The 19,657-nt window shown below is 43.3% G+C and overlaps 1 protein-coding gene and 1 pseudogene across 2 annotated transcripts in view; one reads left to right on the plus strand and one right to left on the minus strand.

The window, feature by feature from the left end:
* The window catches only part of LOC123630070, a 42,035-nt gene that overhangs the window by 18,179 nt on the left and 4,199 nt on the right, over positions 1 to 19,657 (plus strand). For both annotated transcript variants that reach the window (XR_006732588.1, XM_045539359.1), the window contains exons 7-8: positions 2,400 to 2,495; positions 12,125 to 12,257. Coding sequence is in view for 1 of the 2 variants with exons in the window: in XM_045539359.1 (XP_045395315.1) it covers positions 2,400 to 2,495; positions 12,125 to 12,257 (229 nt within the window). In the remaining variant the exon portion in view is untranslated. The remainder of the gene's footprint in view (positions 1 to 2,399; positions 2,496 to 12,124; positions 12,258 to 19,657) is intronic.
* Positions 8,489 to 8,998, minus strand: LOC123630091 (annotated as a pseudogene).

Raw genomic sequence — 19,657 nt, forward strand, 5'->3', positions numbered from 1 at the left:
CCACTGAGCAATGTATTCATTATAATTTTATTTTTATATTTAATTAGGATTTATCAGTATGTGTAAAATACATTGTATGAGCAATTATATATTCCTAACTGCAGAAGAAATGTTAATACTGTAGAGCCTTATGATCACAAGAAATTTTTAAATTTAAATAGTTGTATATGTAGCCTTTTTATTACAGAGAAGTATCACAGTATGATCTATAAAAGACTGTTGCATATAAAACTCTAAAGAGTAAGTAAATGGAAATACAAGTAGAAGCACAAGAAGAAAAAGGAATAATGTAAAGGTTTCAATTGCTAAAGAAGAGTTTGTTCATGATGTTTTGTGTTGTTTGGGGTGTTCTAATGAGTGATGATGAGTATCAAATTGCTAGGAGTTTAGAATCCATTCAATCCATTTAAGAGAATAATATAACAGATTTTATTTTTAAATGTCAATATTTGCCATTCTCCTTTGAGGAGAAATCTCATCCTTTGAAATTATAAAACTTACGATGAAAAATGTAAATGCCAACCTAACAATGTGCAAGATAGCACATGAGCTTTTCAGTATTCCTCTAGGATGGCCTAAGAGCAAAATACTTTTGAGAACACTGCTTTGTAAGACCCAAGTGTTTGGTTTTCTCCCCTGTTCTGTGAGCTACACCCAGGCCTCCCTGTAACTTCTCCTTCCTAATGGAGTCAGGCACAGGGGCTTTCTGTTGCTGACAAAGGGCCCAACGGCCTCACCACCCAATGACAAGTTTGTTTTCTTAATTACTTGTTGTAATGTATAAATGCAATCTTTTTGTTTGTTTGTTTGTTTGTTTGTTTTTGAGACAGAGTCTCGCTTTGTTGCCCAGGCTAGAATGAGTGCCGTGGCGTCAACCTAGCTCACAGCAACCTCAGACTCCTCGGCTTAAGTGATCCTCCTGCCTCAGCCTCCCGAGGAGCTGGGACTACAGGCATGTGCCACTATGCCCAGCTAATTTTTTCTATATAGATTTTTAGTTGGCCATATAATTTCTTTCTATTTTTAGTAGAGACGGGGTCTTGCTCTTGCTCAGGCTGGTCTCGAACTCCTGACCTCGAGCAATCCACCCGCCTTGGCCTCCCAGAGTGCTAGGATTACAGGCGCGAGCCACTGCGCCCGGCCTAAATGCAATCTTAATAATGATGCTCCTCTTCCTTCATCGTGTGTGCGTCTGTGTGTGCGTCCGTGTGTGTGTGTGTGTGTGTGTGTGTGTGCCCTAATATGTGCCAAATACTCATCTAGGTGCTTGGGATACTTCAGTCCATAAAACAGACAAAGCTCTCAGCTCTTGCAGAGGGGCTGGGCACTCAGTGTGCTTGTGCATGTGCATGGGGGGTGGGGGGCGGCGCAGGGGGATCAGAGCATTTTTTAAAGTTGTAATAAATATACACATGCTATAGTTTGTTAGCAAGTGATAATTGCCATGGAAAAAGAAAAAGCAAAGCGAGGTGAGCGAGTGTGGGAACCTGGAGAAGGAAGATGGATGGGACGTGACTGTAAGTAGACAGTTGAGCACAGACCTCCTTGAACAGGTGGCATCTGAGTGCAGACACAGGAGGTGAGGGGGTGAGCCCTGCCGATAAGTGGGGAAGAACATTCCAGGCAGAGGAAGTCACCTGCCCCAAGAGAAGGAACCGCCTGTCCCAAGGCCCTAAGGCCTTTGCACTCAGGAGCAGCAGGAGGGTGCCTGCTTGTGCAGAGGGTAAGGCCAGAGCGTGAGGGGCCTGTTAGCTACTGAGGAGCAGAGGATGACTGATGGGCCTCAGGTTTGAAAAGAGCCCCCCAATCACCATGGCAAACAGCCTGGGGTGGGATGAGGATGGGCAGGGAGACCTGTTGGGAGGCTGCTGTCATCAAGGCAAGAGGTGTCTACCCGGGTGAGACTGGGACATAGCAGGGAGGTATGAGAAGTGGTCAGAGGCTGCACTATTCTGTCTCCTACACACTGGTAGGGTGCAAGAGAAAGGAAGAGTCCAGAATGACTCCAGAGTGATAATATTCTAATATATTGCTTTACACATGCCAAAAGGTGTTCCTCCCTGCTCAGGAATCTTAGGGATTTGGAGCCACTTTTACAGAGGGCCACGTGTGTGTGTAAAGAAGAATTAACATGAGGCCTGGCGGGATGGTTCTTGGGCCCTACTTGATTGTGTGTTCACCTCAAGTCTTCAGGAGAGAAACACGAAACCACAGGCCTGAACCGAAGTGAATATGATCTTGACAGCAGGTCAGATAATTCTCCCTTGTGAGAAGTATCTCTGCCCAAAGTGTAAAATAAAAACAATAGCCAGTGTCAAAGTTTGTCAGAAACCCATTCATTTGACTTTGAACAGTCTGGTTTTTTTTAATCTTTTTTTTTTTTTTTTTTTCCCAACCAGCCGGACAGAGAGGTAGTTCAACTTTGAACCAGATTACAAAATCATCTGAAGCTGTAACAGTGAAAACTACTTCAGGGAAGAAAAAGAGAAAAAAAGGTATTTTTGTTTGTTGTTTCAACTATTCCTTCCACTTCCTTTATCTTCTAAGTCACTTTTCTCCTTTCTTAGGCTGTGTGTTCTCACTACTAAGTAATTGCCCCAAACAGAGACAAAAACTCAAGTGGAGAAAAAAGAAAACCCAATGTCTCGTGACCTCATGTAAACCAAGCACAGAACAGCTTTGCCGTGGCCACCAGAGGAATTCTTCTTTGGCGCGTTCAGCATTCCAAAAAAGGATCATGGGGCCTAGGCTAGTTTGGGAGTATTATTTCTGCAATGAACAACCAACGAGACCTGATACATTGAGCTTGGAGACTTCCCTCCTATAATTGTTACTTAGACTCAGAAACTGAGTCATTTAGAAGGAATTTTAAGAAATCACTAACACCATAACCGCTGAGCAGGGTTACACTAAGTAAGAAGTTGTCCGAGTGTTAAAGTTTCGCAGCTAAGTGTTAGAGACCGGAAAATCCCATGCCAGCTTCACTACTTGGAAATTCTAAAGAGACAGCACAAGATTATCACTGGGTGTGTCACCAGCAGTTTTGGGGAAACTCCTCATGGAAGCTAAACTAAATTTGTGTTGCTTTGTTTCAGTCCATTTCATGTGTTTTTATACCATTAGTTTGGAGAAAGGCAACTGGCCCTTACAGTCAAGCTTGTCACCCTTGGCTTTCTCTTCTTCAGTTTTAATGTTCCTGTGTGGTCTTTTTTCTGTCCTGGAATTATCCTTGCATCTCCTCTGTGAAATCTCACTGAATTAGAAAATTACAAATTTGGCTGGGCACGGTGGTTCACACCTATAATCCTAGCTCTCTGGGAGGCTGAAGCGGGAAGATCGCTTGAGCCTAGGAGTTTGAGGTTTCTGTGAGCTATGATGAGGCCACGGCACTCTAGCTAGGGCGACAGAGTGAGTCTATCTCAAAAAAAAAAAGAAAAAGAAAAAAAGAACATTACAAATTCTTATGATCTAAATGCCAAATGAAAATTCAAAGTTAGAAAATTTATCATACCTTATCTCTGTTGTCAATGTAAATATTGTCTTTCCACTGGATGGTGCTGGTAGATTTTAGAAAACCTACTAAAAGGAAAAAAAGAGAGAAAAGAACCATGCTAGGTTCTCATTTGTTTTAGGTGGTATCTTAATCAGTTTGGGCTGCTATATAACAGAATACAATAGATGGGGTAGCTTAAGTGGCAAACATTTATTTCTCAGTTCTGGAGGCTGATTCGAGTGGAGTGCCAGGATTAAGGCCCTGGACGATTAAATATCTGGTGGGGGCCTGCTTCATAGACAGCCACCTTTTATCAGTGCTCTCACATGGCAGAGGGAGGGCTAGAGAGCTCCCTGGTGACTCCTTTATAGGAGCACACATCCCATCCGGGAGGGATACTCCCTCATGACCTCATCACCTCCCAAAGGCCCCACTTCCTAATACTGTCACACTGGGGTTTAGGATTTCAACGTATGAATTTTAAGCGTACACAAACATTCAGTCTATAACAGACAGTTACCATTTGGGGATATTTTCAACCAAAAATCCTTTCAGAGGATTTGGCTGGGGTTCCTGTGAGGATAAGGATGATCACCACTCCCAGGAAGGGGACCGACCCTGCACTGGCTAGATGACACCTGAGGGCAGAGCAGTGCTGGGTCACCAATTCTAACTCTTCATCCAGACGTAACAGAAAGTGGTAAAAGAACAAAGATGGAGTGTCTGACTGCATCACACTGCGAGTAAACTCAGCGTTGCAGAAAGACCAAAGGGGAAACTCTATTTGGGAGCTTCAGTGCTTCTGAAGGCTGGAGACAGGCCCTGATCACTTCTATTTCTTAAGCCTTCCTGATTTATTTTTTTAAAAAACTAATTAATGGCAAAGGTTAAAATAAATTACACAATATCTGAAGTCTTTACATTTAACAAGATAACTCTTCTAACACATAAAAGCACAGCGAATACAAGCATAACATCATTAGGCGATGACACTAGGGTCTGACTGTGAGGCCCTCTGTGAATGTGACTCTTCCTATGTGCCACCCCCACCCAGGCCCTCACTCTTCATCTATGTAGGCCCTGCAGGTGCTAAACCCCCCTAGAAGGCGGATGGTTTGAGAGAAAAGTCAAAAAAAGAGCAATATGACAACTCATCCTTCAGCTCTTAAATAAAAACTATGTTGAGGCCCAAGTTACAACAATGCCTTTCAGCTACTCAAACCTGGCACAAAGGCACCAGACTTTCTTCTTTTGACCTTTGTGAGCCATACGGACCCTCTCACCACGCCCCCTGGGGAGTCCAGTGCCTTACAGTTTTCCAGGGAAGAGGTTAGAGGCCTTGAAAAATGGCAGGTTGCCTGTGGCCATTCTTTTAGTCAGCATTGATGGGATAAAATTTCCTCAAGGCCTGTTCTGGGCTGGTGTGTGTGGGCTGTAGCCAAATAGCCCCAGTCCCTGCCCCAAAGACTTACCTTCTGGTCACTGCAGCTGCCTCAACAGAAAATGGTCATTGAGGGCCAGTTCTGTGTGGGCCACAAGGTGTATTCTTGCCTTCAAGTGTTGTATTAGTCTGTTCTGGCTGCCATAAAGCAAAGTAGCATAGGCCGGGTGGCTTACACAACAGAAATTCACTGCCTCACAGTTTCGGAGGCTGGAAGTCACGATCAAGGTGTTGGTAGGGTTGGTTCCTCCAGAGGGCTGTGAGGAAGAGTCTGGTCATGCCTAATACCTTCTGGTGGTTTGCGGGCCATCTTTGGTGTTCCTTGGCTTGTAGATGCATTGCCCCAAACTTCACCTTTGTGTTCACATGGCATTCTCCCCGTGTCTGTCTCTGTGTCCATATTTCCCCGTTTTATAAGGACACCAGTCATATTGAATTGGGAGCCCACGCTATTCCGGTATGACCGCATCTTAACCAACTGTATCTACAACAACCCCACTTCCATATAAGCTCACATTCTGGCTGCTGGGGTTAGGACTTCAACATATGAATTTTCCGAGGGGGACACAGTTGAACCCATGACAAGGGGCCTCTGAATGTGGTTTAGAGATGGGCTGCACACCTGTGAAACAAACAACCACACAAGGTAGCATGTGCAAGGGCCAAACATGGACACTGGGTTCAGAGAAGGGCGTTCTCCCCCAGGGTGGAACTGGGGAGAAGGCTTTGTGAACGAGCCGATCTGTATGGAGAGAAAGGAAGGACTTAGGTGAGAAAGACAGACCTTAACAAGGCAAGCCATGAACCCGCAGGTTTGGATAGAACAAGAGGATGTGGGGAGGGTGGCCCTGGCAAGAGGGAAGGAGGACTTTGCATGTCAGGCCAAGAGTCTAGACTGCACCCAGTAGACAATGGTAGCCATGCAGGTCTTTTGTCTCCCAAGGAATCCTTTGCCTCAAACAATAGAAACAACTTTGCATCTAATACATATTTATTGCATAGTTTCCTGTCATGCTTTCCAGAATTCACAAAGGAAATTAAAAAACAGCTTCCCACATTGGGCAATTGCTTTTGCAGTCATAAGGTGTTTGTTTGGGGAGTGAGTTTGGTCTTGGTAGAAGAGTTCTATTTGTTTAAAAATAAAGGATCAGATTGAGCTGATTTACATCAACCTCCTGGGTGAGCAGTCCAGATGGTTTCCATTTGGTCCTAATTGGAAACAGCCAAACTATTTTTATGCACGTCCCTTTGTGGACAGGAGGCTTTTGGCCTGCTGCTTGGAAAGTTGTCCCCACAATGCCATATGAGTCAAATGCCCATTCAGAAGCCTGACACCCCCTTATTCCTCCTCTCATTTGGAGTAATAATTATAAGACCTTGACAGCTGTACATTGAGCAACCATTGCGAAGCTGAGAGAAGCAGAAAGTATTCCATTTCTATGCCTGCAGAAGTTAGACATGTTTGTCCAAACCAGTCTAGCCCAGAGCACCGCTGAACATGCAGAATCATGAGATCAGTGGTTCTCTAACTTGAGCAGCTTCAGGGGCACCCAGGGAGCTTGTTAAAACACAGATCACTCGGCACACCCCCCACCCCAGGTCCTGAATGGTAGGTCTGAGGTAAGGCTAAAAAATGTGCATTTCTTTCAAGTTCCCAGCGGCTGATGCTGCTGGTCCAGGGATCATACTTTGAGAACCATTATTTTAGACTTTAAAAAAATCACACTGGCTGGTCTCAATTTATTTTGCTTATTGAAGAAAATCAGAGGGCATGTTGAGGCTCCTAGATGCCTCTTCTCTGCCCTGGAAGCCACAGAACAAACAGAATCCAGACCCATCTCTGGTCAGGCTTCTCTGTCTCCTCTGTGCTCAGCTGGGCCCACTCTGAACCCCAGGGCTCTCTGAACCATGGGGATCTAGGAACGGGGGAACGCTGGGCCTGGAGCTCCCTCAGCCCTCAAGTGCATGATGTCCGGCTTGGCCCGTGCCTAGTCACAAACCTGTGAGGTCCAGAAAGAACCAGAAGATGGCAGAAGACCAAAAGCCACTGAAAGGTCATCAGGAATGGCCATCTGGAGATAAGATGGTTTCCCTGAGCCCAATTTAGCCAGTCCTGCCTGCTGCCTCAGGCCCCAAAAGTTCCCAAGAGACCCAGTGAGGACTCAGGGGTACCCTGTCACCTGGGCCTGTTCCACTCCCATCCCAACCCCCATATTATAATTTCCAGGGCTGTTTCACTTCTGGAGGATTTTGGACAGGGAGGGCAAGTACGTGACTTAGGCATGTACAGGGGCAAAATCCAACCATAAAATGGTCCATCCACAAGCTTGTGCTGGGTCAGACCTTTACGAGAGTATCATGCCACCCAAGTGGCAAATACACTTCCCCAAATAAGGCATTGTTGCTTATATCTTAGCCACAGTCCACAGAAATGCCAGCAGCAGTAAGGAATGCAAGGGCCAAGTTCAAAAGTCAAGATGTAATCTTCAAAACGGCTTTATTAATTCCAAAACAGGAAGTCACCAGTTAAAATCCTGAAATTATTTCATTGGGGTTTCATCCTGGGGTAATGGCTAAACAATGGAAATCTTTATAGAAGGGTTTCAAGGTCCAAGGTGTAAATCATCCAACACTAAGTACATTTTGCTTAAATCCTGTAATCGAGCAAACAGACTTTATGTTCTGTTTATAAAACTGTGAATTACACAGGAAATTACACATGTTCCTTGTCAGTGGAAAGATGCTATTTTTAACAAGCTTAAAAAAAATTCAGCCACAAAGAGAAGGTCCTACCAGGGCCTGGCATCCACAGATGAACATGAGTAGTGGTTAAGCAGAACACTCTGATGTCCACTAGAATGTAGGAGGCCCACCTGTTCCGGTGGTCCCAGGAAGGGCCAGAGAGTGAGAGAGGTGAGGAACCTCTCTGGGGGAATGTTGTTTCCATGAAAACTTACACCTGACCTTTTGGAAAGAGAGCTCTCTCTGGAAGGAATGAGAAGAGGTTCGTCAGCTGGGTAAGAGAAGGCTCAGGGGAGGAAGGTGCCTGGCGTGTTAGGCAAATGGGAAGTCTGATGTTCACCACAGAGTAGTCGGTGGGAAAGTGGCTGGAGATGTGGCTCAAGAGGCCAGCGGACCCACGTGGCCAAAAGCCATCAATGCTAAGTTAGGGAGTTAGACTTTCTCCTATGTACCAAGGGTGAGCCTTAATGTTTTTGAAGCAGGACAGTGACACAGTGAGAGCTGGGGTTTTCAAAAGTATCTTGGGCAGCTTTGCAGAATATGCTTTAGAGAAAGAAACATCTGAACGATGTGAGACTTAGGAGGGTTTGGTTTGTTTTTTTTTTAGTTTAAATTCATTTTACTTTTGGACAACCTACCTGCCATGTTTTTTCTTAAAAAACAATGTCTCTGCTCCAAATACATCACAGTCAAAATAAGTGAAGAGCTCAAGATGATCCCAGTCCTATTTGTCTTAAGCCTGGGTATATGTGGATGACAAGCAGCAGCGGTTATCATGGTGGGTGATAGGTCCAAAGTAACTGCTGACTTTGTTAACAGCTTTCCATTTCTAAGCCATCCTTAAGGAAAATCACATATGGGGTTGCCCATCCTCTTGGTAGTCCAGTTGGGCAGCCACACCACCCGGATTGTGTTTTCACCAATAAAGAATGGGTAGGTTTTGAAATTAACAAGGATGTGGTTGATGTGTTCTGCAGCCCCTGTCATTAAAGGTTTTACTCTTTCTGGTCTCTGTTACTCAAATTTGCCTTTGATTGATTTCACGTGTTCTTTGACGTGCTCCTTGTAGGCTGCTTCTGTGTTGCTGATTTCCTGCAAGGGATGGACAATATCCACACCAGTGATTACTGCGCTTTAGTACCTTCACCCTGGGGGCCCTCAGAAGTGGCATTGCCACCAGTGAGCGGGTCATCAATGTTACTGTCTGTCCAACAGACCATCTTCCCCTCCACCCCCAGACACAGCCCATTTGCAATCTCCCAGATCATGTAAATGTCACAGAACATTTCGTCATGGCTGATGAGGTCCCGGTAGATAATCATGATGGCAGCCTCAGGGAGCTGGCACAGGAGCCTAGAGCGGTGCTAGGGGTGGGGGCCGAGAGCGTGGAGCAGGGAGCCGGTGGCAAAGCAGGATTCTTTTACTCTAGTTCAAGTAAGAGAGGATAAAATGGAGACCTGAGGCTGCGGTGATGGAAAGATAGAGTATAGATATATTTAGGAGGGAGAATGGACAGGATCTAGCAGCCAGATCAATGGGAGTGGTAAGAAAGATTCTGAAGTCAGGGACACCTGAGGAAGTTTGGCAACTAACCAGAGAGAAAACAGAAGGAAGCACAGGGTTGGCGGGTCCATACTGGATCTGTGGAGTGGCTTCCAGGCAAGGCTTGCCGGCGTCAGAAATGTATGTCTGCTCATCGGGGAGGCAGTGGTGGAAGGGAGGACGCCTTGCACATGGACGCTCTCCGTCAAGTTCCTCCTAGTCTGGTGTCACAGGACTTGTGAAACCCAGAGGTGACACTGGGAAGCAAGCCACTAATACTGTGTACTAAGTGCCACAAACACTGTTATTTCACAGTGCTTGCCGGTCAGTCCTCACAGTGCTTCTAGGAGATAGGTATTATGATCTTTTTTTCACCAACGAGGAAATTTGGATTCAGAGAAGTTAAGTGACTTTCCAAGAAGTTGCACAGCAGTTTCCAGAGGGAGGTTTTAAACCTGGGGATTTTATGAATTTTACTACATCACCCTGCCTCTTAGTCACATCTAGGCATAGCCATGTCACTGCTAAGTTCTCTGAGACAGAGAGTAAATTAAAGGGGTCATTGTTGGTGAGCATGTTTTTGTTTTAGTAAACATTTGTAAAGACATGTAAGATTAGGTAAAAAATGGGTTAGGGTGAATACAGCTGGAGTGGATCAGGTACTACCAGGGCCTGAGCACGTTCTCAGCCTTATACCAAGGAATTTGTTCTCAACCCAAAGAGAGGAATTTAGTTTTGCTTGGACTTTGATTAAAGTCCTGGAGCAGAAAAGCCCTGTGCTGAGCAGCGTCAGCCTTCCTGCTTTCCAACAGGGGCTCTAGGACTCGCTGGAGGGCCACACTCTGGAGAGTTGTTTACACGGGCATTTTCCAAACTGGTTATTTTTCATGGGCAAAGATGACATTGTCACCTCTCTTACCATCAGCTGGAGGGAGATTTGGGGTGTTTTTCCCGAGGGTGTGCAAGTTGTACCAGGCCAATCACAGGCCCGAAAGCAACCTTCCTCGCCAAGGGCCCATTTGAGCCACGCTGGCTCAGCTAGGGGTGTAGATTGGCTGAGAAGGTTTCTTTCTTTGCAACGCTGAGCAGCAGTAACGGAATTTAGCCTTTGGCCTTCAGCCTTGCCCCTGTTGGCCGCTGCTGCTTTCTGGCATGCCGGAAGGGGGCAAAAAGAAATCAGTGCCACATGTGATCAGTATCCACATCATTAATCATTCTGGGCAGTCAACTCAACTTTCCAAAGGCATTTATGTTTGTGAAGAGATTTTATAAATAGAAAAATTATATTCCATTCATGTTCATGAGTCAAGGCATTATTAGTGACAGTATACTTGGAAAAACAATGAACAGTGAGATAACAGTTTCCACAATATAATTGCACTTTACACTCTACTAGTCATTGATTCATTTATTCAACAAACAATTATTAAATACCCACCGCGTGCCAGATGCTGTTCTAGCATGAATGGTATAACACTATTTCATCATTCATGACAGCTGACATTTACTATCACTGCCATGCCCTGGAGGTGAGGACAAACGGGATTGAGAAAAGTTAGGTTTACCCCCAGTAAAACCAAAGGCTGGGCCAGTTTTCATCCCTGCACCTGTGTTCTGAAGGAAACAAAGCCTGTCTATCTCATCCAACAATCCAGCAGATTAGATTCATATCCAAAGAAACCAATGGAACTCTTTTTTTTAATAAAAAAAATAAAAAGCCTACTTTTTCCTTTTTTTCAACTGTTAACCTAGGATGGCCCAATGTCCAAATTTGCCTTCTGTCTCTTTATACTTGATTGTCATTGACTCTTCTCTCTTCCTTGCTCTTCCTACACACTGGTTGACATTCTCTTAATATCAGCTTCATAAGGGCAAGATTTTTGTCTCTTTCGTTCTCTCTTGGAGCCCCAGTGCCCAGACCAGTGCCCGACACATCATAGGAGTTCAAAAATATTTGTTGAATGCTGAATGAATTCAAGTCTTATCTAGCCCTGGGGTTAGGCTCTCAAGTCATCACAGTTAGTGCATAGTTAGTTAAATTTAGTTAAATGGGCCTTTAAAATCCCTTAAATTGCCCATACAATGCAATATATGGACATATTATCTCTAAGCTTCACACAGTTTCTTCCCCAGCTTTGGAACAGATCACCTGCTCTTTCTTCAGCTGGGCACCGAACGAAGTGGCTGGCTAGTGTTAACAGGGCGTGCATTTAAATGTAAACATTTGGAAGCCCTAGAAAGCGATTTGGCTTTGGGGCTGGAGCTCAAGATCTCCTATCTCACGTTTACCGAGTGGATGAGCCCGCGTTATGGCCACAGCGATTTTTCTTCCTCCATCCCCTTCCTGTTTTTCTCTTTGCCAAACTCCGACGCTCGAACTGGTATACATTAAATGTGTACACGATGCTGCTGCACGGCAGCGACAATGGACTTTATAAAAGCTGCATAGACTGACGAGGGTGAACCAGACCCCAGGACCCCTGACCTCAGTCATGAAGTCTACGAAGTCTCCTTCAAACTTCTAGAGCTCACTTTTCAGGCTCCTTTAAAGGACTGAATCCCCTTATACAGCCTGTCACCTCCCCAGGATCAGCATACCAAGAAATTTCTAGAGACATCAATTTTCCTCTTTAGTAAAAAAGTAAAGGCAACAATCTAAATCTTAGATGGAATTTCCTTTCATGCAGAGCAATGTTGGGCTTCCTGTTGTAAAGACCAAAGAATGTACTGAGCACAAAACGAGGATTTTTAAATCACTTATGCAGTATCTCCTTGACTACGTTGCAGAATGCATCTGCTCACACAAGTCCAATAAACACTGTCTTAAAAAAATAAAATCAGCTTAGCTGGTGATAAACAGGGGAACGTTTCTCTAAAAATAACAAAGTTCTCTGATTCTCTTCTAGGAATCAAGAAGAAAAACGAAGGTTTGACTGAAGCTGGTCCTTGGTTGGTGAAGTTGCACTTGGCAGATAACGGCATAGATGGAAAAGGAAGAGGAGAAAATGACTTGTTGGAATTCACTCAAATTTTAACACAGTGAGTAACAGATTAAGAGGTTTTATTTATTCACCTTCCAAAAGTAAGTGTTTGAATTAAGTTACCGGGACAATGATGTAATCACAGTTTTTTAGCAGTTTCCAGTGAGGTTTCTCAGCCCTGAGAGGGAAGCAGTGACTCACCTTAGTCTTGGTACCTGACGTGGCAAACAGTCATGTGTGAACCCGTAACGGGGTCTCAAAGACCGCACTAGAAGCTGCATTTTAAGAAGTCTGCAACTGAGGAAAGACAGGTGGTATGACCTCCAGATTCTTCTTCCCTAAAGTCAGGATATAATGTAAAATATGAGCAAGGTGACCTGAGGAAGAAAGGCAGCCTACTGGGGAGTAAACACTGTTTCGTGTTTGATTACAAAGTTGTCCCAACCTCCTCAGGCAGAAAGATGCAGCTGTTCTCGAAAACATCTGGAAAGTAGAATATTTCCTTGCCATGTTTATCCTGACAACCTTAGGCATCTCCCTGTCCAGCTCTACTGAATCTATATCCCCAGTGGGCCAAGCCACAAGTCAGAGTTTGCAGCTACTGTAGGAAAAACTTTCTGGGTGGAGATGGCTCCAGACTATACCGTCTCAGGCAGTCGGTAGTGACAGCACCATGTGACAATCAAAAGTAACAGAACACAGCCAGGGCTTGCAGCTGGAGGATAGATGGCTGTTTATTATTCTAGAAGAAAAAGATCCCCTCTTTAATGTACATTACTTCCTTATTCAGGAAGGATGGGAAGATTTCCAACTTGGATAGTTTTGCTGCTTTTTCTATAACAATTTTATTAATAAACTTCATTTTATTACCTTTTAATACATTGCTAAATTTAATATATTGCTGATATATTATCCTTTTAGTATATTGCTAACATTTTGTTAAGGAGTTTTGCGTCTATGTTCATGAGGTATATCAGTCTACCCTTTTCTTGTAATGTCTTTGTCTGGTATTAGGATCAGGAGAATTCTGGCCTTACAGAATGAGTTTGCTAGGAAATGTTACCTCTTCTTCTACTTTGTGAAATAATTTGTGTAGCATTGGCATTATTTCATCCTCAAATATTCAGTAGATATATCAGTGATAACATCGGAACCTGGAGCTTTATGGAAAGACTTGTAACTACAAATTTGTTTGCTTTAATTGATATAGGGATATTCTGGATATTTTATCTTGGGTAAAGCTTTAGTAGTTTGTGTCTTTTAAGGAATTTGTTTCAACTAAGTTGTCAGATTTATAGGAATAAAGTTATTCATAATATTTCCTTAGGATCCTTTTATATCAGATCTATAGTGATGTCTCCTTTTTCACTCCTGATATTGATAATTTGTTATTGATAATTTCCAGACCAGTCTGAGCAAGAGCGAGACCCATCTCTACTAAAAGTAGAAAAATTAGCTGGGTGTCATGGCATGCACCTGTAGTCCCAGCTACTCCGGAGGCTGAGGCAGGAGGATTACTTGAGCCCAGGACTTTGAGGTTTCAGTGAGCTACAAAGATGCTATGGCACTCTACCTAGGGCAACAGAGCAAGACTGTCTCAAAATATATATATATATATATATATATATATACATATTAGCATAATATATATGTCTTCATCCTTTTATTTTTAGCCTGTGTTCTTATATTCAAATTGGGTTTCTTGTAGACAGCATATAGTTGAGACTTCTATTTTATCCATTTGACAAACCTGTCTTTTAATTGTTTAGACCATAACATGCAATGTGATTATCAGTGTGATTGGGTTTTTAATTTACTATCTTGCCATTTTTTTTTCTATTGTTATTATCTGGTTTTTGTTCCTTTTTAAAGTAGTCTTCTGCCTGTTTTTGGATTGAGTAATATTTATAATTCCATTTTTATCTCCTTTATTGACTCATTAGCTATATTTCTGTCTTTTTATTTTAGTGGATGCCCTAGTGTTTACAGCATTCATTTTTAACTTATTATAGTCTACCTTCAAATAATATTACACTACTTCACTTATGGTATAAAAATCTTATAAGTAGTATACTTTCATTTCCCTCCCTTTCTTTGTGCTTTTGTTGTAATGTATTTGACTTTTACAAATGCTATAAATCCCATAATACATTATTATATTTGTTTTAAGCAGTTATTTTTAATAAGGTAGTCTTTTATACTTATTCACATATTTACCATTTCTAGCATTCTTCCTTCTTTTGGATATATTCACATTTCTGTCTGGTATCATATCCTTCTGTCTGAAAGACTTACTTTTTACGTTTCTTATAGTCCTGATCTGCTAGCAATAAATTCTCCAAGCTTTTGCATATCTAACAAGTCTGTTTTGCCTTCGTTTTTAAAGATTTTTTTTGCTAGATATAGATTTCTTGGTTGACAGTTAATACTTTTAAGAAGTTGCTCCACTGTCTTCTTGTGTTGCTTCTGAAGAGACATCATTTTATGTCTGTTCTTTTGTATATAATTTGTCTTCTTTTTTTTCTGACTGCTTTTAAAACTTTCTTTTTATCACTGGTTTTCAGCAATTTAATTATGACCTTCCTTAGTATGATTTTCTTCTTGTTTCTTCTGATTGGGGTTTGTTGAACTTCTTGAATCTATGCATTTACAGTTTTTATCAAATTTAGAAAATTTTGACCACTATTTTTCAGGTATTTTTCTATCATTCCTGATCACTCCTGTCTTTTTCCTTCTGAAATTCTAATTACATATATGTTAGGCTGCTTGATTTTGTTCCACAGGTAAATAATGTTATGTTCATTTTTTTCAGTCCATTTTTCCTCTGCATTTCATTTTGAATAGTTTCTATTGCTATGTCTTCACATTCACTAATCTTTTCTCCTGCAATGTCTACTATGCTGTTAATTCCATCCAATATTTTTTATCTCAGACATTGTACTTTTTAATCTCTACAAGTTCAACTTGAGCCTCTTTTATAGCTTCCATTTCAGTCTTCATACTTTCCTCACTTTCTTGAATATAGAGAGTATACTTAAAATAAATCTTTTAATGACTGTGACTACTAATTCTATTATAAGTGTCATTTTTGAGTGTTTTCATTGATTGATTTTTCTTTTGGGTCAAATTTTCCCGCTTCAGTAATTTTTTTACCGGAGGCTAGACACAATGAATTTATGTTGCTGGGTGATGAATTTTTTTAAACTCCTTTTTTATTCTTTTTAATATTTGGAGGCTTTTTTTTCTCTGATGCAGTTAAGTTCCTTGGCAAGAGTTGGAGTCCTTTGAGGTTTGCTTTAAAGTTTTATTAGAACATATCCAGAAGAGCTTTTATTCTAGGATGAATTTGGTCCCACTACTGAGGTAATACCCTTTTTAGGACTCTACTTGGTGTCCTCTGTATTAGGAGGTTTTTACACTCCGGGTGGTGGGAATTTTAACTGTTTCCAGCCCTGTATGAACTTCAGAGATTGTTCTACCTGCTCCCGTCCTGTGATTCTTCCCTAGCCTTAGTAACTTCCTCAAAAGTGTATGTTGATTAGTACTCAACCAAAGATTTGGGGTAAACCCTCCGTAGAATGCACAGAGCTCTCTCTGTAAAGGCCTCTCCTCTCCAATATTCTATCTTATAAATTCTAGCCATCTCTACCCAAACTCTTCAGAACACACTGAACATGATAGCAGAACTGGCTACATAGTTTGTGGGCACCCAGTGCAAAATGGAATCTCAGTGAGACCAACAGAATCTGATTGCCCACCTCCTCCCAATGCTGCAATCTGGAAACTCTCTTCAGGCAGTAAGCTGGCGCACTCACAGGGCTCATTTTGTGTGTTCCCCCTTTTCAGGGATCATTGTTCTATGCTGCCTGTTTTCCAATGTCTGAAAAACCACTGCTCAATATATTTTCTCTGTTTTTTTAAATTGGTTTGGGGGGTAGGGTAAATCCAGTCCCTGTTAGTCCATCATGGCCAAAAGCAGAAGTCCTGCTTCATTTTATAGAGCAACTATTATCCAATAGATGCTAAGAATATAGTTTTATTACTCCTCACATCAACCCTAAGTCATAAATGTTATTTTTCTCACCTTATAGATGAGTAAATTAAGGTTCAAAGAGAGTAAATCAGTTGCCCAGAATGTCAGAATTGTAATTGTAAAGTTGAGTTTCAAACTTGGGTCTTACTGGCTCAAAGTCTAAGCCCGTTTCCTTGTTTGAAGCACCTCCACCCTCACAGAACCCTGGAGTATGCCCTGTTCCCCTCCCCACTGAACTCACCTGTTTCACCCTGACTCTTCCTACACCACTCTTGGCTCTCACCCATGATGGCTACAACCTGCCTTTGCTGACCACTTTTTAGCCACTGTCCTTGATTTTGCATTCCCTTTCAACTATTCTTACTTTAGTGACCTAACCAACTTGAACTCGTAATGACAGCTTAGTGCAAATTTAACATCCATGGTTTTTGAACCATTTAACTATTCTGTGTCTTTTCAGCCTCACCTCATCTCATGGGCAGTTGGTGACTTTCTGATGTGACTTGTGCGGTGAGTTGCATGCTCACCTCAAGCACAGCTACCCCTCTCCATTTCCACCTTCACAGATGCGATGCTCACTCTCCCTCCACACTCCTCTGCAGTGCCTACAGCTGTGCGTGGAAGTGGGAGCACTGTCTTTGCAGCCCCGGCCCACCCTGTCAGATCCACTTCTGAGCCAGCTGTAGAGAGAGTTGGCAGAAGATCAAACAGACTCCAGGAGTATTTCAAGGAACACCTTTGTGGCTCATCACCTTTTATCATTTGGGTCCTGAATATGTAGGAAGGAGGAGCTCAGTGGATGCAAAGGGAGCTAGGGGAATAATTGTCTGGGAGCCTGTTAGCATAGTCAGCTCATGGGACTTGCTTAATTGAATATACTTAGAATGGCTTATGTATATATATTTATGTTGGGGTAACATTTGGTGATGGAGAATATGAGACACAAACCACTTGCCTACCTGCTGGCTCTAGTTACCCTTGTGATACCGACCAGGTTCATTCTGCCTATGAGCAGTAAAGCAATCACTGTGACAACGGGCTTTGCAGAAGAAAAAAGATTTATTCACAGGACAGCCCAGCAAGGAGGAGGAAGAACAGCTCTCAAATCCACCTCCTCAAAGATAAAGTTTAGGGATATTTATGGGTTAGAGAAATGGGTGGTCTAAGGCATGGGAAAAGATGATTGGCAGTGGGGAAAACTGAAGTAATCGGTGATCTGTACAGGCATGGTTGGGGCTCACGGCTCTTCATAGGATGCAAGTTCATGAAATGGTGGTGTTAGCATGATCTGAGAGTGGGGGTGGTGTTGGCCCTCTGACGTCCTAAGGCCTCCTCTCCAGCATTGGCACGGGCCCAGTTAGAGGGCCAGTGGTCCCAACCAATTTGAACTGGACAGGAGCTGCCCCCCAGTTCCTGAAAAACAAGTTAAGTGACCATTACCATGGTGACATACAGAAATGTTATTTTTAAGGAAGCAATTGGAGGTTAAATTACAGTGTTTAACAGCATGGCTTTTAGCTACACGGGAAAAAAAAATAACAAAAACCAAGTGACCAAAAGAAAGCAGAGCAGGTTAAGTTTGGCAGACCTAACCAGATTAGCCCCTCGGTTTCACCTGGTACCACCCGGGTCTATCCCCACCTTCAGGTTAACTAGTCTGGGGACAAGGGATGGCAGGCCTTTGTTTGTGATGAGGCCTGACCCAGCTTTGCTGCATTAGTCTACCCCTCCAGCCAGTGCCAGTGGCTTCCTTGAGCTTAACGGAGGAGCCAAATGGCCCGACTGCTTGCCCTGGTCGTGAACCAGGCCTCGCTCTGATCGGGACTCACGGAGCGTCGGTCCACGGGCTGGCAGAGCAGTGCGACAGCTGCAGGCTGGCCCTTCGTCAGATGCTTTCAGCTCTGAACACACGCATCACGGTGGCAGAACTGGCTACATAATTTGTGGGGACCCAGTGCAAAATGGAAACTCATGAGCCCTTATCCAAATATTATGGAGAATTTCAAGATGACAGTAGCAGAGCACTAGACCAAGCGAGGGGACCTTCAGAGGGTGGGGCTCTGTGACAGGGCACATGAACGCACTGTTCACGTGCACCAGTGCCGGGGATTCCTTTCCCCTGTGGTTTTTGTTCTGACATGAACTATTTAAATCATATTGTTTTCTTTTTTCTAAAGTGTAAGAATTAAGAACTACTGGAGAGCAACGTATATTTTCTTGGTATATTTGAATCAAGCAGATTGCCTGGCATCACAGCCCTGCCCCTTGATTTACTAGCAGTTTGATCCTAGGAAAGTTAAATAGCTTCCCTTCACCTCAGGTTCCTCATTTGTAAAGATGGAGATAATAATAGCGTCTAACTCAAGCGATTGTTATAGGGTTAAATGTACGTAAGGAGCTAAACACAGGGCCCAGGGCGCCAACTATGAATAGCACCTTTGTACAATTAGAAAAAGAGTCCCTCCAGATGGATGAATCATAAAGATACCACCTCTGAGCCAGGAGGGGGGTCCCTTTTGAGGTCCGTGCTTCAGGGCCCAGAGCTGGGCTGGATTTCAGCCCCGCTCACCCCCTTGGAAGGCACCTTTGTGCAGGACACAAGTGCTCACTCCTGTGGGGGGCCTGGTCACAGCCGGTGCAGAGTGAACGTTCCGTCAAACCTTAGCTCCTGTGAGGCTGCATGATGCAGTGGCTAAATCCATGGCCTCTGGAGTTGACCTAGATGCAGAATTGTTGAATTATGAAGTTTGTCTTCCACACTCCCTGCCTTCTGTGTGTGGACTCCCTGTCCCCCTCTCACCCATCTTGTCCAAAGAAATTGGACACAGCCAGGCAGTTAAGGAAGCCAAAGCTGGTCAAGTCCTGACTAGACAGACTTTCCCTGGGAGCAAGACCTTCAAGAGGGAGAGTCTGGCAGGGCCATCCAGCCCCAGCCTTGAATTCTGGCTGCTGAATTAGTGGAAAGTATGTACAGCAAGGAAGGGAGTGATGTCGTATTCCATGCTGACCCCAACTGAAGTTTCATATCCCCAGCATGTGGTAAGGGCTCAAAACTCTTTTATTGATTGATTGATTGAGACAGGGTTCAGTAGCTGGATCATAGTTCACTTGGTATCTCAAACTCCTGGCCTCAGGAGATCCTCTTAGCTCACCCTCTCAAGTAGCTGGGACTACAGGTGTGCACCACCATGCCTGGTTAATTTTTTAAATTTTTTACAGAGATGGGCTCTTGCTATGTTGCTCAGGCTGGTTTCTATCTCCTGTCCTCAAGTGATCCTCCTGCCTCGGCCTCACCAAGTGCTGAGATTGTAGACATGAGCCACCATGCCCAGCCTCAAATTGTTTTATTGATAATCATATGATAGTTTGTTTCAGAGCAGAGTCCATGTGTTAAATGCTCTTAATCCTTCCAGTGCTGGCCAGGC

This window comes from Lemur catta, chromosome 1, assembly GCF_020740605.2.
Source record: "Lemur catta isolate mLemCat1 chromosome 1, mLemCat1.pri, whole genome shotgun sequence".
Lineage (NCBI taxonomy): Eukaryota > Metazoa > Chordata > Mammalia > Primates > Lemuridae > Lemur > Lemur catta.